The sequence below is a fragment of the Nerophis lumbriciformis genome, linkage group LG30, assembly GCF_033978685.3.
Source record: "Nerophis lumbriciformis linkage group LG30, RoL_Nlum_v2.1, whole genome shotgun sequence".
Taxonomy (NCBI): domain Eukaryota; kingdom Metazoa; phylum Chordata; class Actinopteri; order Syngnathiformes; family Syngnathidae; genus Nerophis; species Nerophis lumbriciformis.
This window is the reverse complement of record NC_084577.2, coordinates 27376016-27397350: the sequence shown is the minus strand read 5'-3', so window position 1 is coordinate 27397350 and position 21335 is coordinate 27376016. Positions and strand designations below refer to the sequence as shown.

The following is a 21335-nucleotide window of genomic DNA, read 5'->3' as shown; positions in this document are numbered from 1 at the left end:
CTATTATGTTAGATCCACTATGGACTGGACTCACACTATTATGTTAGATCCACTATGGACTGGACTCTCACTATTATGTTCGATCCACTATGGACTGGACTCTCACACTATTATGTTAGATCCACTATGGACTGGACTCTCACTATTATGTTAGATCCACTATGGACTGGACTCTCACACTATTATGTTAGATCTACTATGGACTGGACTCCCACTATTATGTTAGATCCACTATGGACTGGACTCTCACTATTATGTTAGATCCACTATGGACTGGACTCTCACTATTATGTTAGATCCACTATGGACTGGACTCTCACACTATTATGTTAGATTTACTATGGACTGGACTCCCACTATTATGTTAGATCCACCATGGACTGGACTCTCACTATTATGTTAGATCCACTATGGACTGGACTCTCACTATTATGTTAGATCCACTATGGACTGGACTCTCACTATTATGTTAGATCCACAATGGACTGGACTCTCACACTATTATGTTAGATCCACTATGGACTGGACTTTCACAATATTATGTTAGATCCACTATGGACTGGACTCTCACACTATTATGTTAAATCCACTATGGACTGGACTTTCACAATATTATGTTAGATCCACTATGGACTGGACTCTCACACTATTATGTTAGATCCACTATGGACTGGACTTTCACAATATTATGTTAGATCCACTATGGACTGGACTCTCACACTATTATGTTAAATCCACTATGGACTGGACTCTCACACTATTATGTTAGATCCACTATGGACTGGACTCTCACACTATTGTGTTAGATCCACTATAGACTGGACTCTTACTATTATGTTGGATCCACTATGGACTGAACTCTCACACTATTATGCGAGATCCACTATGGACTGGACTGTCACTATTATGTTAGAACCACTATGGACTGGACTCTCACTATTATGTTAGATCCGCTATGGACTGGACTCTCACTATTATGTTAGATCCACTATGGACTGGACTCTCACACTATTATGTTAGATCCACTATGGACTGGACTCTCACACTATTATGTTAGATCCACTATGGACTGGACTCTCAATATTATGTTAGATCCACTATGGACTGGACTCTCACTATTATGTTAGATCCACTATGGACTGGACTCTCACTATTATGTTAAATCCACTATGGACTGGACTCTCACATTATTATGTTAGATCCACTATGGACTGGACTCACAATATTATGTTAGATCCACTATGGACGGGACTCTCACTATTATGTTAGATCCACTATGGACTGGACTCTCACACTATTGTGTTAGATCCACTATAGACTGGACTCTTACTATTATGTTGGATCCACTATGGACTGGACTCTCTCACTATTATGTTAGATCCACTATGGACTGGACTCTCACTATTATGTTAGATCCACTATAGACTGGACTCTCACATTATTATGTTAGATCCACTATGGACTGGACTCTCACTATTATGTTAGATCCACTATGGACTGGACTCTCACACTATTATGTTAGATCCACTATGGACTGGGCTCTCACTATTATGTTAGATCCACTATGGACTGGACTCTCACACTATTATGTTAGATCCACTATGGACTGGACTCTCACTATTATGTTAGATCCACTATGGACTGGACTCTCACTATTATGTTAAATCCACTATGGACTGGACTCTCACATTATTATGTTAGATCCACTATGGACTGGACTCACAATATTATGTTAGATCCACTATGGACGGGACTCTCACTATTATGTTAGATCCACTATGGACTGGAATCTCACACTATTGTGTTAGATCCACTATAGACTGGACTCTTACTATTATGTTGGATCCACTATGGACTGGACTCTCACACTATTATGTTAGATCCACTATGGACTGGACTCTCACTATTATGTTAGATCCACTATGGACTGGACTGTCACTATTATGTTAGATCCACTATGGACTGTACTCTCACACTATTATGTTAGACCCACTATGGACTGGACTCTCACACTATTATGTTAGATCCACTATGGACTGGACTCTCACACTATTATGTTAGATCCACTATGGACTGGACTCTCACACTATTATGTTAGATCCACTATGGACTGAACTCTCACAATATTATGTTAGATCCACTATGGACTGGATTCTCACTATTATGTTAGATCCACTATGGACTGGACTCTCACTATTATGTTAGATCCACTATGGACTGGACTCTCACTATTATGCTAGAGCCACTATGGACTGGACTCTCACTATTATGTTAGATCCACTATGGACTGGACTCTCACTATTATGTTAGATCCACTATGGACTGGACTGTCACTATTATGTTAGATCCACTATGGACTGGACTCTCACTATTATGCTAGATCCACTATGGACTGGACTCTCACACTATTATGTTGGATCCACTATAGACTGGACTCTTACTATTATGTTGGATCCACTATGGACTGGACTCTCACTATTATGTTGGATCCACTATGGACCGAACTCTCACACTATTATGTTAGATCCACTATGGACTGGACTCTCACACTATTATGTTAGATCCACTATGGACTGGACTCCCACTATTACGTTAAATCCACTATGGACTGAACTCTCACACTATTATGTTAGATCCACTATGGACTGAACTCTCACAATATTATGTTAGATCCACTATGGACTGGACTCTCACTATTATGTTAGATCCACTATGGACTGGACTCTCACTATTATGTAAGATCCAATCCACAATGGACTGGACTCTCACACTATTATGTTAGATCCACTATGGACTGGACTCTCACTATTATGTTAGATCCACTATGGACTGGACTCTCACTATTATGTTAGATCCACTATGGACAGGACTCTCACAATATTATGTTCGATCCACTATGGACTGGACTCTCACTATTATGTTAGATCCACCATAGACTGGATTCTCACTATTATGTTAGATCCACTATGGACTGGACTCTCACTATTATGTTAGATCCACTATGGACTGGACTCTCACACTATTATGTTAGATCCACTATGGACTGGACTTTCACTATTATGTTAGATCCACTATAGACTGGACTCTCACACTATTATGTTAGATCCACTATGGACTGGACTCTCACACTATTGTGTTAGATCCACTATGGACTGAACTCTCACTATTATGTTAGATCCACTATGGACTGGATTCTCACTATTATGTTAGATCCACTATGGACTGGACTCTCACACTATTGTGTTAGATCCACTATGGACTGGACTCTAACTATTATGTAAGATCCACAATGGACTGGACTCTCACACTATTATGTTAGATCCACTATGGACTGGACTCTCTCACTATTATGTTAGATCCACTATGCACTGGACTCTCACTATTATGTTAGATCCACTATGGACTGGACTTTCACTATTATGTTAGATCCACTTTAGATCCACTTGCCCTCTCTCGCCTCTCTCGCCCCTCCTGGCTCTCACGCTGCTTTGCATAACTGGAGTTAGCGAGCAGCGTTGATCAGGCCTCCATTACGGCCCTAACTCTCCTCGGGAGCAGCGATGAAGAGCACAACAAAGGGCGTAAAAGATGGAAAAAACAAATAAAAGGTGAGAATAGGAGGAGAGAGAGAGAGAGAGAAGGTGGACGAGCGAGCGTGCGGAGGCCAAAAGTGCTTTGCAAGTCTCTTCTGCTCTGAATGTGTTTTGTGTTAATCAGCAATTATACACACGCTTCTTGCTTCTGGGTCACGCTGCTGGTGAATGTTGGAGAGAAGTTACAAGCTCAAGGATGTTCACAGGGTGGAATAATAAATGGATTATCTTTAAATAATATCAGACGCAAATTAAAGCAACCTGATAGGTACATTTTTCTCTTAGTTTATTTTGCTGGACAAAAGCTGTTACAAAATATTTTTTGTTAAAGGGGAACTGCACTGCGACAACTTATATGTTTATGGAGGTTAATTTGTGTCTTTATTACAAAAGTTGTTGTTTTTTACACTGAATTTATGTCACTGAATTTTTTGCGTTGGAATTTTGCGAACTACATTTTTTTTTTTTTTTTTTTTTTTTTTTTTACATAAAATGATGCTGACAATTTCATTGAAAAAAAATTCTGTGTAAGTAGAAATGTAAATGATGTTGTATTATGCCCAGGTAGGACAGTTACTACATATATATGTCACGTGACTTCAAACTTGACACCTCATTGGCTGCTTCTGAGACAGGATCCATTGCTTCAGTCTTCATTTACCAGAAGTGAGTCTTTGCTTTTTGAAGCAGCTATTTTTTTTACACTTCATTTTTTTTTTTTACACTGAATTTTAATATAATGATTTTTTTGTACACTGAATTGTATACCCTCAATTTGTATACACTGAATTTCTTTACACTTTATTTTTTATACTCTGGTATTTTTTACACTGAAGTTTTTGACACTGATTTCTTTTTTACACTGAATTTTAATATAATGATTTTTTTGTACACTGAATTTTTATACACTGAATTGTATACCCTCACCTAATTTTTTATACTCTGATTTTTTTTTTTACACTGAATTTTTAAACACGGAATTTTTGTACACTGAATTTTTTTCACACTGAATTTTAATACACTGTTTTTTTGTAAACCAAATTTTTATACACTGAATTTTATACCCTCAATTTGTATAAAATTGAGGGTATAATATTTTTTATACTCTGATATTTTTTACACTGAAATTTTTGACACTGATTTTTTTTTACACTGAATTTTAAATAACTGATTTTCTGTACACTGAATTTTTATACACTGAATTTCATACCCTCACCAAATTTTTTATACTCTGATTTTTTTTTTTTTAAACACTGAATTTTAATATACTGTTTTTTGTAACCCAAATTTTTATACACTGAATTTTATACCCTCAATTTGTATACACTGAATTTTTTGTACACTGAATTTTTATACACTGAATTTTATACCCTCAATTGGTATACACAGAATTTCTTTACACTTTATTTTTTATACTATGATATTTTTTACACTGAAGTTTTTGACACTGAATTTTTAAACACGGAATTTTTGTACACTGAATTTTTTCACACTGACTTTTAATACACTGTTTTTTTGTAAACCAAATTTTTATACACTGAATTTTATACCCTCAATTTGTATAAAATTGAGGGTATAATATTTTTTATACTCTGATATTTTTTACACTGAAGTTTTTGACACTGATTTTTTTTTACACTGAATTTTAAATAACTGATTTTCTGTACACTGAATTTTTATACACTGAATTTCATACCCTCACCAAATTTTTTATACTCTGATTTTTTTTTTTACACTGAATTTTAATATACTGTTTTTTGTAACCCAAATTTTTATACACTGAATTTTATACCCTCAATTTGTATACACTGAATTTTTTGTACACTGAATTTTTATACACTGAATTTTATACCCTCAATTTGTATACACAGAATTTCTTTACACTTTATTATTTATACTATGATATTTTTTACACTGAAGTTTTTGACACTGAATTTTTAAACACGGAATTTTTGTACACTGAATTTTTTCACACTGACTTTTAATACACTGTTTTTTTGTAAACCAAATTTTTATACACTGAATTTTATACCCTCAATTTGTATACAATTGAGGGTGTAATATTTGTTATACTCTGATATTTTTTACACTGAAGTTTTTGACACTGATTTTTTTTACACTGAATTTTAAATAACTGATTTTTTGTACACTGAATTTTATACCCTCACCAATTTTTTTATACTCTGATTTTTTTTTTACACTGAATTTTTTCATACTGAATTTTAATATACTGTTTTTTGTCAACCAAATTTTTATACACTGAATTTTACACCCTCGATTTGTATACACATAATTTCTTTACACTTTATTTTTTATACTATGATATTTTTTACACTGAAGTTTTTGACACTGAATTTTTTTATACACTGATTTTTTTTTACACTGAATTTTAATATGCTTATTTTTTGCACACAGAATTTTTATACACTGAATTTTATACCCTCACCTAATTTTTCATACTGATTTTTTTTTCCACTGAATTTTTATACACTGAATTTTATACCCTCAATTTGTATACACTGACTTTTTTTACACTGATTCTTTTTTACACAGAATTTTATACCCTCAATTGGTATACACTGAATTTCTTTACACTTAATTTTTGTACTCTATTTTTTTTTACACTGAATTTTAATATCCTGATGTTTTGTACACTGAATGTTTATACCCTCAATTTGTATACACTCAATTTTTTTACACTTAATTTTTTATAAACTGATTTTTTTTCAATGAAAATTATCAGCATAATTTGGTGTAAAAAAAAAAAATTGTTCACAAAATTCAGACGCAAAACAGACATACATTTTTTTTTTAATTTAAAAATATTAAAGCTTTTGTAATAAAGACACAAGTTAACCTCCATATATGTTTTTCTTTTTTTATGCATTCAACGTCGTAAATAAACGCTAGCAAGAGTCAGCTAACGATGCAAGTATTGGGATTCAATCTATTCTGCCTATAAAGCGCTCCAAAAACCATCCAAAAACTTAAATCAAGGTTTAATACACACACTGTAAGTATATATGTAATGTTCCCTAAATTCAGGACTATAAGCCGCTACTTTTTTCCTACACTTTAAACCCTGTGGCTTACAAGAAGGAGCGGCTAATACTGGATTCTTCTTCGCTGGCGTATTCACAGACGCATCACAACGTTCGTTCTTCCCCTCAACAACAACAACACTACTAATGATGGCAAACTTAATCAGAGACAACGAAGACTTCTTTGGGATAAATGATGATCCACAACTAAAACTAGGAGATAAAACATCAATATATACTATGATGGATGTGTAATCATTAGAAAATGCGTTCGATATTTTAATTTTTTTCTTGGTGGGAAGAAAGCGTAAGTATGGAAGGAAGTAAGGTTGGTTGCATGAACAAAGGCACTCGATCTCTGGGAACCAGGAAGTGATCACTGATCAGCCAATCAGGTGACAGTATCAACTATCAACTTTGCTGGATTTTTTTGCATGGAGTGAGGAGAGAAAATATGAAGAAATTGTAGATAAAAGAGGAAAAGTCAGTTTTATCGATTTTTTTCCAAGGTGGTCTGTAAATGATGCAAGGCTAATACCGCACCACCTTAGCTCACCCTTTAGAGCACAGCTGTAACTTACTGCCACTTAACCTGCAGAAAGTAGTTCTTCTCAGGTTTCTCTATGTTTACATTTTCACACTTTGCACTATTTTCTTACACTTTATGAAGCACTTCTTACATATTCCTTCATTTTAAGAGCTTATTGTTAAGTGTTCAATGTGATTTTACTATTGTGTTGACATTGTTTGAGTGTTGTCCATGCTTGTGTTGACATTTATACCGACAGCCATCAGACTGTATAATGCATATGTTCCTTTTGACTGTACATGTACTGTAAATGTATAATGTATTTATATTATTCACATGTGAATAATGCTGTATAATAGACTGTATTTATGTTATTCACATGTGAATAATGCTGTATAATAGACTGTATTTATATTATTCACATGTGAATAATGCTGTATAATAGACTGTATTTATGTTATTCACATGTGAATAATGCTGTATAATAGACTGTATTTAAGTTATTCACATGTGAATAATGCTGTATAATAGACTGTATTTATGTTATTCACATGTGAATAATGCTGTATAATAGACTGTATTTATGTTATTCACATGTGAATAATGCTGTATAATAGACTGTATTTATATCATTCACATGTGAATAATGCTGTATAATAGACTGTATTTATGTTATTCACATGTGAATAATGCTGTATAATAGACTGTATTTATATCATTCACATGTGAATAATGCTGTATAATAGACTGTATTTATATCATTCACATGTGAATAATGCTGTATAATAAAATGTATTTATGTTATTCACATGTGAATAATGCTGTATAATAGACTGTATTTATATCATTCACATGTGAATAATGCTGTATAATAGACTGTATTTATATTATTCACATGTGAATAATGCTGTATAATAGACTGTATTTATGTTATTCACATGTGAATAATGCTGTATAATAGACTGTATTTATGTTATTCACATGTGAATAATGCTGTATAATAGACTGTATTTATGTTATTCACATGTGAATAATGCTGTATAATAGACTGTATTTATGTTATTCACATGTGAATAATGCTGTATAATAGACTGTATTTATGTTATTCACATGTGAATAATGCTGTATAATAGACTGTATTTACGTTATTCACATGTGAATAATGCTGTATAATAGACTGTATTTGTTATTCACATGTGAATAATGCTGTATAATAGACTGTATTTATATTATTCACATGTGAATAATGCTGTATAATAGACTGTATTTATGTTATTCACATGTGAATAATGCTGTATAATAGACTGTATTTATGTTATTCACATGTGAATAATGCTGTATAATAGACTGTATTTATATTATTCACATGTGAATAATGCTGTATAATAGACTGTATTTATGTTATTCACATGTGAATAATGCTGTATGATAGACTGTATTTATGTTATTCACATGTGAATAATGCTGTATAATAGACTGTATTTATATCATTCACATGTGAATAATGCTGTATAATAGACTGTATTTATGTTATTCACATGTGAATAATGCTGTATAATAGACTGTATTTATATTATTCACATGTGAATAATGCTGTATAATAGACTGTATTTATGTTATTCACATGTGAATAATGCTGTATGATAGACTGTATTTATGTTATTCACATGTGAATAATGCTGTATAATAGACTGTATTTATGTTATTCACATGTGAATAATGCTGTATAATAGAATGTATTTATGTTATTCACATGTGAATAATGCTGTATAATAGACTGTATCTATATCATTCACATGTGAAAAATGCTGTATAATAGACTGTATTTATGTTATTCACATGTGAATAATGCTGTATAATAGACTGTATTTATATCATTCACATGTGAATAATGCTGTATAATAGAATGTATTTATGTTATTCACATGTGAATAATGCTGTATAATAGACTGTATTTATATCATTCACATGTGAATAATGCTGTATAATAGACTGTATTTATGTTATTCACATGTAAATAATGCTGTATAATAGACTGTATTTATATTATTCACATGTGAATAATGCTGTATAATAGACTGTATTTATATTATTCACATGTGAATAATGCTGTATAATAGACTGTATTTATGTTACTCACATGTGAATAATGCTGTATAATAGACTGTATTTATGTTATTCACATGTGAATAATGCTGTATAATAGACTGTATTTATGTTATTCACATGTGAATAATGCTGTATAATAGACTGTATTTATGTTATTCACATGTGAATAATGCTGTATTATTATTCACATGTGAATAATGCTGTATAACAGACTGGATGTATATCATTCACATGTGAATAATGCTGTATAATAGACTGTATTCATGTTATTCACATGTGAATAATGCTGTATAATAGACTGTATTTATGTTATTCACATGTGAATAATGCTGTATAATAGACTGTATTTATATCATTCACATGTGAATAATGCTGTATAATAGAATGTATTTATGTTATTCACATGTGAATAATGCTGTATAATAGACTGTATTTATATTATTCACATGTGAATAATGCTGTATAATAGACTGTATTTATGTTATTCACATGTGAATAATGCTGTATAATAGACTGTATTTATGTTATTCACATGTGAATAATGCTGTATAATAGACTGTATTTATGTTATTCACATGTGAATAATGCTGTATAATTATTCACATGTGAACAATGCTGTATAATAGACTTTATTTATATCATTCACATGTGAATAATGCTGTATAATAGACTGTATTTATGTTATTCACATGTGAAAAATGCTGTATAATACACTGTATTTATATTATTCACATGTGAATAATGCTGTATAATAGACTGTATTTATATTATTCACATGTAAAAAATACCCAAGTGTTTATCGTCTATTGTGAGCGAACTGTGGTGCTGAATTTCCCCCAGGGATCAATAAAGTACTTTCTATTCTATTCTATTCTATTTCCTTTCTGCCTCGATAGATGAGGGATTATAATCAGAGGAAGGTTACATTTCTCATAAAATATTTTATTCTCCTGCTCCTTATTTTCCATTAGTCACAAAAATGTCAATAATTATCGATATCGACACGTATATCAATAATATCTAAACAATTACTGCATAAAATGGTTAAAGAAGAATAACAGGGCTTATTTTGTTAAGTGTTCAATGTGATTTTACTACTTTGTTGACATTATTTGAGTGTTTTCCATGCTTGTGTTGACATTTCTTTTCTGCCCCGACAGCTGAGGGATTATAATCAAAGGATTAATATACTTTTCTCCAGATCCTTCTTACTCTCAATAGGTCATAAAAAAGATTGATAATTATCGATATCGACCAACATAAAACCAATTATGCCTAAAAAAGCTGTGTCATGTTATTATTGTCTCACTTAAAGATTACTGATATGCGAAATTGGGGGGGGGGGGGGGGGGTGCAGTTCCCCTTTAAATGTGAAGTGAAGAAAAAGGAGGCGGGGCAATAAGTCATGTGACAGTGACAGCACACATTCATCTGGCCCTCCTATCAGAAATAGACAACAGGATTAAATAAGAAAGCTGCTATAATCGCACGCACACACACACACACACACACACACACACACACACACACACACACACACACACACACACACACGCTGTGCATTGCCCTGCTGTTGCTGTTATTGTGTTTTGAAATCAAAGGTAATCCAAACCGGACAGTACCAGTTTAATGGTACATAAAGCTGGTGTTGTATTGGCCGGTGATTCTCAGACTGTAGTACCTGGTACAGTATGCCAAGGGATCACTTGTTTAGTCTCACCTTGATAGGCCTTCCGTCGGGGGTGAGCACTTCCTCAGAGAGCTCCATCATCTTCAGAGCCATGAGAGCGATGGGCTTGGCGTGACTGTCCACCTTCTTGTGCAGCCCTCCCGCCACACAGTAGGCGTCGCCTATGGTTTCTATCTGTGGGGCAAAGGAGCCTTTATTGAGATCTTTGACACGCATTTCACATTGTCCACATTTGCATTTGGAAATAAGTGGGCAAAGAAGCCGTGTGTAACGTCCAGAATACGGGAGTTTCCTAGTCATTTTTGCCTCATATTTAAATCCCTAAAAGGTAGTAGACATTGCCTAATTCAGTCAGCATACGACTCTGCATCTTTTATGTACATTTTTAACCTTCAATAAGGACATTTTCTGCAGATTTTCACCATTTCCAGGTGTTCTGTAACCAGTAATCATTTTGAAAGTAAATGATAGTAACAATAATGAATTATTGACCTATTTAGGGGCTCCAATTATTCACATCAAATATTTCACTTTGATTTTTTTTGAGGGGTAAATATGACATATTTTCTATTCTTGCAATAAAAACATGGTTTTGACAAAAAACCTTCATATCGACAGAAAGCCATGAGTTAATCTAGAGATTTAAGCGTTGAATAATGATTTGAAAAATAATATATATATATTTTTTTTTTTTAAAGGGAAATGTCAACACAAGCATGAAAACACTAAAACAATATATATATATATATATATATATATATATATATATAAATATATATATATATATATATATATATATATATATATATATATATATATATATAAATATATATATATATATATATATATATATATATATATATATATATATATGTGTGTGTGTATATATGTACATATAGATATATATATATATATAGTATGTACACATTACACATATTTGTACACATTTTCACATACATATATATACATACATATATACATATACACACACATATATATACATATATACATGCATATACACATATATATGTACACATACATATATACACACATATATATATACACATTTATATATATATACATATACACATATATAAATATTGTTGCTCAGGTTTACCTGACACATGAATCGGGACGAACTAGCGGGGTGCACTATCTCTTATCCCTTTTAGCCAGATGGCAGTAGAATGTTGACAATCCTAAAATGTGTTTTGTGGCAATTCCAACTTTGACCACAGCGTCAGTTGCTATGTAGAGTGGCTCTTTCCGTCATTTTCAGCAGACTGCATTGCAAAATGATTAACCCACCCTTTCTTCCTCCGGCGTGATATCCACCCAGGAAAGGGGCCATATGAATCCCTTCCTTACTGTATAATTATTCACTAATATAATTGGATATTAAGAGTATGTGAAAGTTTGACTTTTACCTTGTTTACTTCCATGACAACCTCCTTAAATATATATATTAAAAAAAAAAAAAAAAGGAAATGTCAACACAAGCATGAAAACACTAAAACAATGTAAACAAAATAGTAAAATCACATTGAACACTTAACAATCAGCTCTTAAACTGAAGGAATGTGTAAGAAAAGCTGCACAAAGTGTAAGAAAATAGTACAAAGTGTGAAAATGTAAACATAGAGAAACCCGAGAAGAACTATTTTCTGCAGGTTTAGTGCCAGGAATTTACAGCTGTGCTCTAAAGGGTGAGCGCGGCTAAGTTGGTGTGGTATTAGCTGACGTGCATCATTTACAGACCACCTTGGTCTGACTACAGTCCCTTTGGAAACATCCAAAAAAGTGACTTTTCCTCTTTTATCCACAATATTTTTCATTTAACGAGCATGCTTATAGTTAACAAGTGCCACATAGCAAGTTATATGACCCTGGGGTAAACGGTTGCAAAACTAGCTCAAAAAGTTAGTATGCGTCACCTATCAAGTTATATGACTCTAAGGTCTATGGCTGTGGAATTAGAGAAAAAAGTGTAGCATGCTGACGTAATAATTAAAATATACAAATAAATATTGTTGTAGCATTTATTTGTGGCCCCATTGCTTCAAGACACGATTAATGGCGGCGACTACTTGTTGCAGAAACCTTTCCCAATCCTTTCAGACAAACAAACGCTGGTCAGAAGGAAAAGAGCAGAGGCATCAGGTGAGGAAGAAACCAGGTGAAAAGGGAAAACGGAGAGAAAAAAACGGCTATCATGAGCGCGGCTAAGTCATTTAGACAGTAACCATGGCGACGTCATCACACCATTTCCTCACTGTGTCCAGCCGTGTTTGTGTTACACCATATATCTTCCCCACACGTACTTAAATATATCTGCTGGGACTGGAGAAGGAGTTTACTTTCACGGCCATAAAGCCATGCACATGTGACACCTTGTGCCTCAGTGTGGAGTATATATATATATATATATATACATACATTTTTTCCACCAAATAATTATTTTTTTAAGGAATTAATTTCTGGATTAAACGCATAAGAATCGATTAAAAAATATAAATAGTGTTAGTTTTTTTTCCGCCAAATTCATTCATTAAAACGTTTAAAAACTATTATTGTTTTTACTATTATTTCTATTAATATTGATACTGTTGCTTTTTTTAATCAGATTCAAAATCGATTTACAATGTTCAAGAACCAATTAAAAATATACATGTTTTTATTGCCAAATATTTGGAATAAAAACATTTTAAAAACTAGTATTATTTTTATCATTATCAATATCATTATTATTATTATTGATTCAGTTGCTTTTATTTATTCCGATTCAAAATCGATTTACAATTTTCGAGAATTTAGTAAAAAAAATTCTAATTGTTGCATTCTTTAAGGAATCCATTTTTGGATTGTAAATATTTAAAAACTATTATTGATATTATTATTATTAGTTGCTTTTATTTATTTCAATTCAAAATCGATTTATAATTTTCAAGAATAAATAAATAAAAAAATTGGGGGGGGATTTTTTCTATTGCCAAATTTTAGGAATAAAAACATTAAAAAAAACTATAATTATTATAATTATTATTATTATTATTATTATTTATTGTGATTCAAAATAAGTTTACTATTTTCGAGAATCGCTAAAAAAAATTAAAATGGTTGTATTTTTTTCTCCCCAAATAATTCTTTAAGGAATCAGTTTTTTGAGCAAAAATATATTTTTAAAAACTACCATTGATATTATCATTATTAATATTATTATTGATACTGTTGCTTTTATTTATTCAAAATCAATTTATAATTTTCAAAAATCGATTAAAGTTTTTTTTGCCAAATTTTTGGATTAAAAACATGAAAAAACTATTATTGTTATTATTGATACTCTTGCTTTTATTTAATCATAGTCTAAATAGATTTACAATTTTCAAAAATCAATTAAAAATAGAAATGTTTTTATTGCCAAATTTTTGGAATAAAACATTTTTAAAAAACTAGTATTATTTTTATCATTATCATTATTATTATTATTGATTCAGTCGCTTTTATGTATTCTGATTCAAAATCAATTTACAATTTTCGAGAATTGATTAAAAAATTCGGGCAGCACGGTGGTAGAGGGGTTAGTGCATGTGCCTCACAATACGAAGGTCCTGAGTAGTCCTGGGTTCGATCCTGTGCTCAGGATCTTTCTGTGTGGAGTTCGCAAGTTCTCCCCGTGACTGTGTGGGTTCCGTCCGGGTACTCCGGCTTCCTCCCACCTCCAAAGACATGCACCTGGGGATAGGTTGATTGGCAACACTAAATGGGCCCTAGTGTGTGAATGTGAGTGTGAATGTTGTCTGTCTATCTATGTTGGCCCTGCGATGAGGTGGCGACTTGTCCAGGGTGTACACCGCCTTCCGCTCGAATGTAGCTGAAATATGCTCCAGCACCCCCCCGACCCCAAAAGGGACAAGCGGTAGAAAATGGATGTATGGATGGATTAAAAAATTCAAACTGTTGCATTCTTTAAGGAATCAATTTTTGGATTATAAATATTTAAAAAATATTATTGATAATATTATTATTATTATTACTGTTGCTTTTATTTATTATGATTCAAAATCAATTAAAAAAAAAAGTTTGTATTTTTTTTTGACAAATTTTTGGATTAAAAACATTAAAAACTATTATTATCGTTATCATTATTATTATTATTACTGATACTGTTGCTTTCATTTATTCTGATTCTAAATCAATGTACCACTGGTAGTGGACTGACCTTATAAACATCCAGGATGCCACACTGGTAGTGGACTGACCTTATAAACATCCAGGATGCCACACTGGTAGTCGAAGCGGGTGTACAGCTCGTTCAGCATGGAGATGACCTGCATGGGCGTGCACTGGGCGCACACGGCGGTGAAGCCCACGATGTCCGAGAACAGCATGGTGACGTCGTCGAACTTGCGGGCGGGCACCGGCTGACCCTGCCACAGTTTCTGGGCCACGTCGCCCGGAAATATGGAATAGAGGAGGTCCACGGTTCTTCTCTTTTCCTCCTCCAGTGCCTGGTGAGTGCGCTCCAGCGTGGCCTGCAGGAGAAGATGAGGACTTTTGCTTAGAGGACAATAACACTGGGAGGTGGGAGGAGGTGAAACAGATTAAAACTGCTGCTGCATGGAGATATTTATATATATATATATATATATATATATATATATATATATATATATATATATATATATATATATATATATATATGCGTATCGGCAAGGCATGGGAAAATGCCGATCCAGATCCAGTTTTAAAAAAAAACTCCGGTCCGTGTTTTCCAACGCACCGATTTAAATAATACATTCCACTTTTCTGCTGCTCCCTAATTTCCGTTCCGCATTTTCCAGCACACCTTCAACACATCCACAGGTCTGTGGATTCTCATGCAGTTGCTTTTAGCTGCTGGCATTACACGACAGGCTCTTCTCACTCTTTCCTGTGTCTCCCTCTCACAGACAGCAAGCGCACCTTCTTACACACGTCACATACTGTCACGACATACGTCACATACTGTCACGTCATACGTCACATACGTATACGAGGTAGCAGCTGTGATGCTAGCGCAGCCGTGCAAGCCACGTTCCCTCTAAGGTGTGCGCCTGTGCAATTGCGCACTGCTCAAGCGTCCTCTGTGCATAGCAATTATATGCCACGCACAAAATAAAATAAAAAAATAAGCGCATAACAATTTTCGACACACGGACACGACAGAGACAACAGTTTTCGTCATCATTGTTCAAATATTGTAACGTCTGTCGAGACGCTTATCTCCATTCGGTGCCACACGCCCACACCATCAAAATGCCGAGGTAAACATTTCCACATCAACACCGTATGAAAAAAATAGTGATTTCTTTAGTTGTGATTTCCTTCTCTGCATGAAAGTTTAAAAGTAGCATATATTAATGCAGTATGAAGAAGAATGTGTTAATGTAGACATGCAAGCCTTAAAAGAACATTTTGAAAATCAAGACTACATTTCCTGCAAATGGGTGCATTTCTACCCTATATTTTAACTTTAGATTTATTCTCATATCAAACTCTTTTGGCTGTCTTTTTGACACTTACATCCGGCGCCCCCCTCCACACCCTGGATTATAAATAATGTAAATAATTCAATGTGATTATCTTGTGTGATGACTGTATTATGATGATAGTATATATCTGATAGTATATATCTGTATCATGAATCAATTTAAGTGGACCCCGACTTAAACAAGTTGAAAAACTTATTGGGGTGTTACCATTTAGTGGTCAATTGTACGGAATATGTACTTCACTGTGCAACCTACTAATAAAAGTCTCAATCAATCAATCAAAACACATAGAATCATCATACTGCTGTGATTATATGCATCAAGTGTTCATTCAAGGCTAAGGCAAAATATCGAGATATATATCGTGTATCGCAATATGGCCTTAAAATATCGCAATATTAAAAAAAGGCCATATCGCCCAGCCCTAGTTCAATGATGCCATTTCTGTTTGTCATGTATCATTTTGTCTATTTTGTGTTTATCCTTGAATAAACAGGTCAGTTTCTTGTTACCAACCATTGTGTATTATTCAAACTCCCCTAATTCAGCTGGCTAGTTGTTATCAAGAGTACTAAAACCCTTTTCAACATGATTCTGACAACTAAGTAGGCTAAATAACTTTAAACTTTAATACATGCTCAGATAGGCCAGTATCGGTCAGTATCGGTATCGGATCGGAAGTGCAAAAACAATATCGGTATCGGATCGGAAGTGCAAAAACCTGGATCGGGACATCCCTAATATGTACACATATACACATAGATATATGTGTATATATAGTATGTACACATTACACATACATACGTATATATACATACATATATACATACACACACACATATATATATATATATATATATATATATATATATATATATATATATATATATATATATATATATATATATATATATATATATATATATATATATATATATATATATATATATATATACCGGTATATATATATATACATATATACATATATACATGCATGTACACATATATATGTACACATACATATATACACACATATATATATATACACATTTATATATATATATATACATATACATATATATATATTATTGCTCAGGTTTACCTGACACATGAATCGTGACGAACTAGCGGGGTCCACTATCTCTTATCCCTTTTAGCCAGATGGCAGTAGAATGTTGACAATCCTAAAATGTGTTTTGTGGCAATTCCAACTTTGACCACAGCGTCAGTTGCTATGTAGAGTGGCTCTTTCCGTCATTTTCAGCAGACTGCATTGCAAAATGATTAACCCACCCTTTCTTCCTCCGGCGTGAGATCCACCCAGGAAAGAGGCCATATGAATCCCTTCCTTACTGTATAATTATTCATTAATATAATTGGATATTAAGAGTATGTGAAAGTTTGACTTCTACCTTGTTTACTTCCATGACAACCTCCTTAAAATGTTGTCATCAATCAGACATATCAAGCAGCTGAAATGCGCCAAACATGGATAAGTGTGGAGAGTGTTTTGCATTTTTCCCATCATGCATTGCAGGGCATTTAAATGGCTGTCATTTTGTATTATGTGCAGTCCTTGGACATTTTGTATATTCAGTTAGCAGGTTGTGTTGTGTGTTGACTTTTGGTGTTTAGTTTATTTGTGTCGTGAGTGGGAAAGGTTGTTTGGATTGGGTCATATATAAAAATGCTGTGCAGTTTTCACTTCAACGTGTAATTCATGGCGGCAAAGCTGCAGTAATTATACTATCAGATTTCGACTTGTGACGTCTGGCGGGCCAAGAAAACGACGTCGTCGGGGCCCCACTTGGCCCGGGGTCCGTAGTTTGAACACCCCTGACGTAAAACGCGTCCGCGTGGTTTATTTCAGCGTACGCGTGTATCTTCACGCCACTATTTGTGTCTGTGGGCGGGCTCCTCGGCGTCTGTCTGATGTAGCGCCTGGCGAGTGAAAGGCATCTATTTATGAGCGTGGCCTGCGGGAGGAGAAGCGCGGAGAGACGATGTGCGGAGCGGCATGCACGGGATTGGGTCAGGATCCGCCGACTCGCTCACGGATGCTTTCAAAGCAAATTACGAGAGCGAGTCCCAAGAGTCAGTCTGGCAACGGTGAGATTTGACTCATCAGGCAACGGATTTAGCGTCCAGACATGAACACCATGGGAACCGCAGTATTCATCTTTTCAAAATAAGAGCGTCTGTGAGAACAATTCAGAGGTAAGGAACAAAAATACGCCTATACATTTGCACAGAAAAGCTGCCATGAGCATAAGATCCGTACCGTATCGGTTTTTTGTAGCGACAGCAACGAATGATACCAAAGATGGCTACGAAGGGATTAAGGGTGTCCCGATTCCGTATCGGTCAAATATCTGCATTTAAAATCTCTGATATCATGTCCGATACAACGGCCAGTTAACATCTAAATATCCTCCAATAAGCACACGATATATTCTATTTTACTTAAGTCCCTTACAAAATATAGGCTACTAGAGGCTAGCAGCTACACAACAGCTAAGCACACAATAGCACACAAGCTAGACATACGTAGTAATAATTGAACAATAAAACAGCACATTTGTCAATATAAACACGTATCAAGTAAGTATAGTTGCATATTACTTACACTTACAAAGTCCAGTAACCAACGTGTCCGCATCATCTATCTATATATATCACCTGTCAGAGAAAGTCATCCCTTGTTTTGGTTTTGTGTTGCTTTTTTGCATGTTTGGTGCTCTATTTTTCTAGCTTTGAATTCCTGTTTCATATGGGACTTTACTCCCTGCCATTCTTTTACCGCTTGTCCCTCACGGGGTCGCGGGGGTTGCTGTAGTCTATCTCAGCTGCACGAGGGCGGAAGGCGGGGTACACCCTGGACAAGTCGCCACCTCACCGCAGGGCCCAACACAGATAGACAGACAACATTCACACTCACATTCACACACACATATATACATGCATATACAGTATATACACACACAGACATATACATATATCCATACATATATATATATCCATACATATATACACATTTATATATATATATATATATATATATATATATATATATATATATATATATATATATATAAAATACATACAGTATATATGCATGTATACATATTTACATATATATATTTAATGCATATACACTACAGATGCGCGGATAGGCAATTATTTCATCCGCAACCGCATCAGAAAGTCGTCAACCATCCGCCATCCACCTGATGTAACATTTGATCAGAACCGCACCCGCCCGCCATCCGCCCGCACCCGCCCGTTGTTATAAATCTAATATAGACGATGCAAGGCATTAGTGAGGTTATAAAGCTTTTGCCTGTTAAAGAAAGGAGACTGATCCAATGCAGCACAGACATTCGCGTGCCACGCTGTCACGACCCAGACGCACACCAGTGCGCAATCATATGGGAGCCGCGCTGAGCGCACCTCCAAGCGCGTCTCGCTGCCGGCGACGGCCGGGTATGGGCCCGACGCTCCAGCGCCATCCATTTTCAGGGCTAGTTGATTCGGCAGGTGGGTTGTTACACACTCCTTAGCGGGTTCCGACTTCCATGGCCACCGTCCTGCTGTCTATATCAACCAGGGTGAGCCCCACCCCTTTCGTGAGCGCACTGCGCGCGAAGTGACCCCTGTTACGCGCCCCCGGCAACAGGGGTGGCGGGCAGGTAAGCTGCGCGGGCGGAGCACGCGGAGTGACCCCTGTTACGAGCCCCCGGCCACGGGGGTGGCGGGCAGGTAAGCTGCTTACCTGCTGCGCGTGACGCCGGCCGCGGCGAAGGCGGACGAGGCGGGGTGTCGGTGCGGTGGGCGCGGTGGTGACCCTGGACGTGCGTCGGGCCCTTCTCGCGGATCGCCTCAGCTACGGCTCCCGGTGGGGCCCTCTCGGGGGAAGGGGCCTCGGTCCCGGACCCCGGCGAGGCGTCCCTTCTCCGCTCCGTAAAAGTGTCCATCTCTTTTTTTTTTCTTCTTCTGTTGTGGCATATGCTGCAGGTGCCTGCTCGTTTTTCGTATGTGGGTAACAACATTTAACTATGTATATATATTTCCGAATTGGTTTAACTGCCACCCGCCTGAATCTATTTAAAATCTAATTTTTTTTTATTTCAACCGCCCGACCCGACCCGACCCGCGGATAAAATCTAATTTTTTTTTATTTCATCCGCCCGATCCGCGGATAATCCGCGGACTCCGCGGTTGTGCCCGCAAACCGCGCATCTCTAATACATACATATATATGCATAAATACATATACACATTTTTATATATATATATATATATATATATATATATATATATATATATATATATATATATATATATATATATATATATATATATATTTATATTTAATACATATATATAGTTTTTTTGTTTTTAACACATTTATTCATAAACATATATACAAATATATACAATTATATACATATATACAATTATATACATATATATATTTTTTTGTTTTGAACTTATCTTTTGCATGCAGTATATTTGTATCGTTCCTATCGATATCTGAAACGAAGCGGTGGACAGTATCGGTGGGTGAGAATCACAGTCACGTGCATTCAGAGGGTGAGTTTTCCCACTGGTGTGAGACTGTGGTGTGTGTGTGTGAATGCAAGAATGCATATTGATTACCTTCACGGTAGAAAAACGGATGGATGGATGTTTCCCTCACAATACGGAGCAAAGTCAAACATACTTCCGCAAAATAATATTATTATTATTATTAATATTACATTTATTATCCCAGCCACCAAAGCAAAGAGGTGTTATATTTATTTGAATTGTTATAGTTAACATCATAAACATATGTTTAAT

The 21335-nt window shown here is 34.8% G+C and overlaps 1 protein-coding gene across 1 annotated transcript in view; it reads right to left on the bottom strand.

Annotated features, from left to right (window-relative positions):
• Positions 1 to 21335, bottom strand: part of gucy1a2 (guanylate cyclase 1, soluble, alpha 2) — a 110066-nt gene that overhangs the window by 7719 nt on the left and 81012 nt on the right. The window contains exons 6-7 of the mRNA XM_061925857.1: positions 15222 to 15494; positions 10993 to 11136 (exon numbers count right to left, since the gene is read on the bottom strand). Coding sequence (XP_061781841.1) covers positions 10993 to 11136; positions 15222 to 15494 — 417 coding nt within the window. The remainder of the gene's footprint in view (positions 1 to 10992; positions 11137 to 15221; positions 15495 to 21335) is intronic.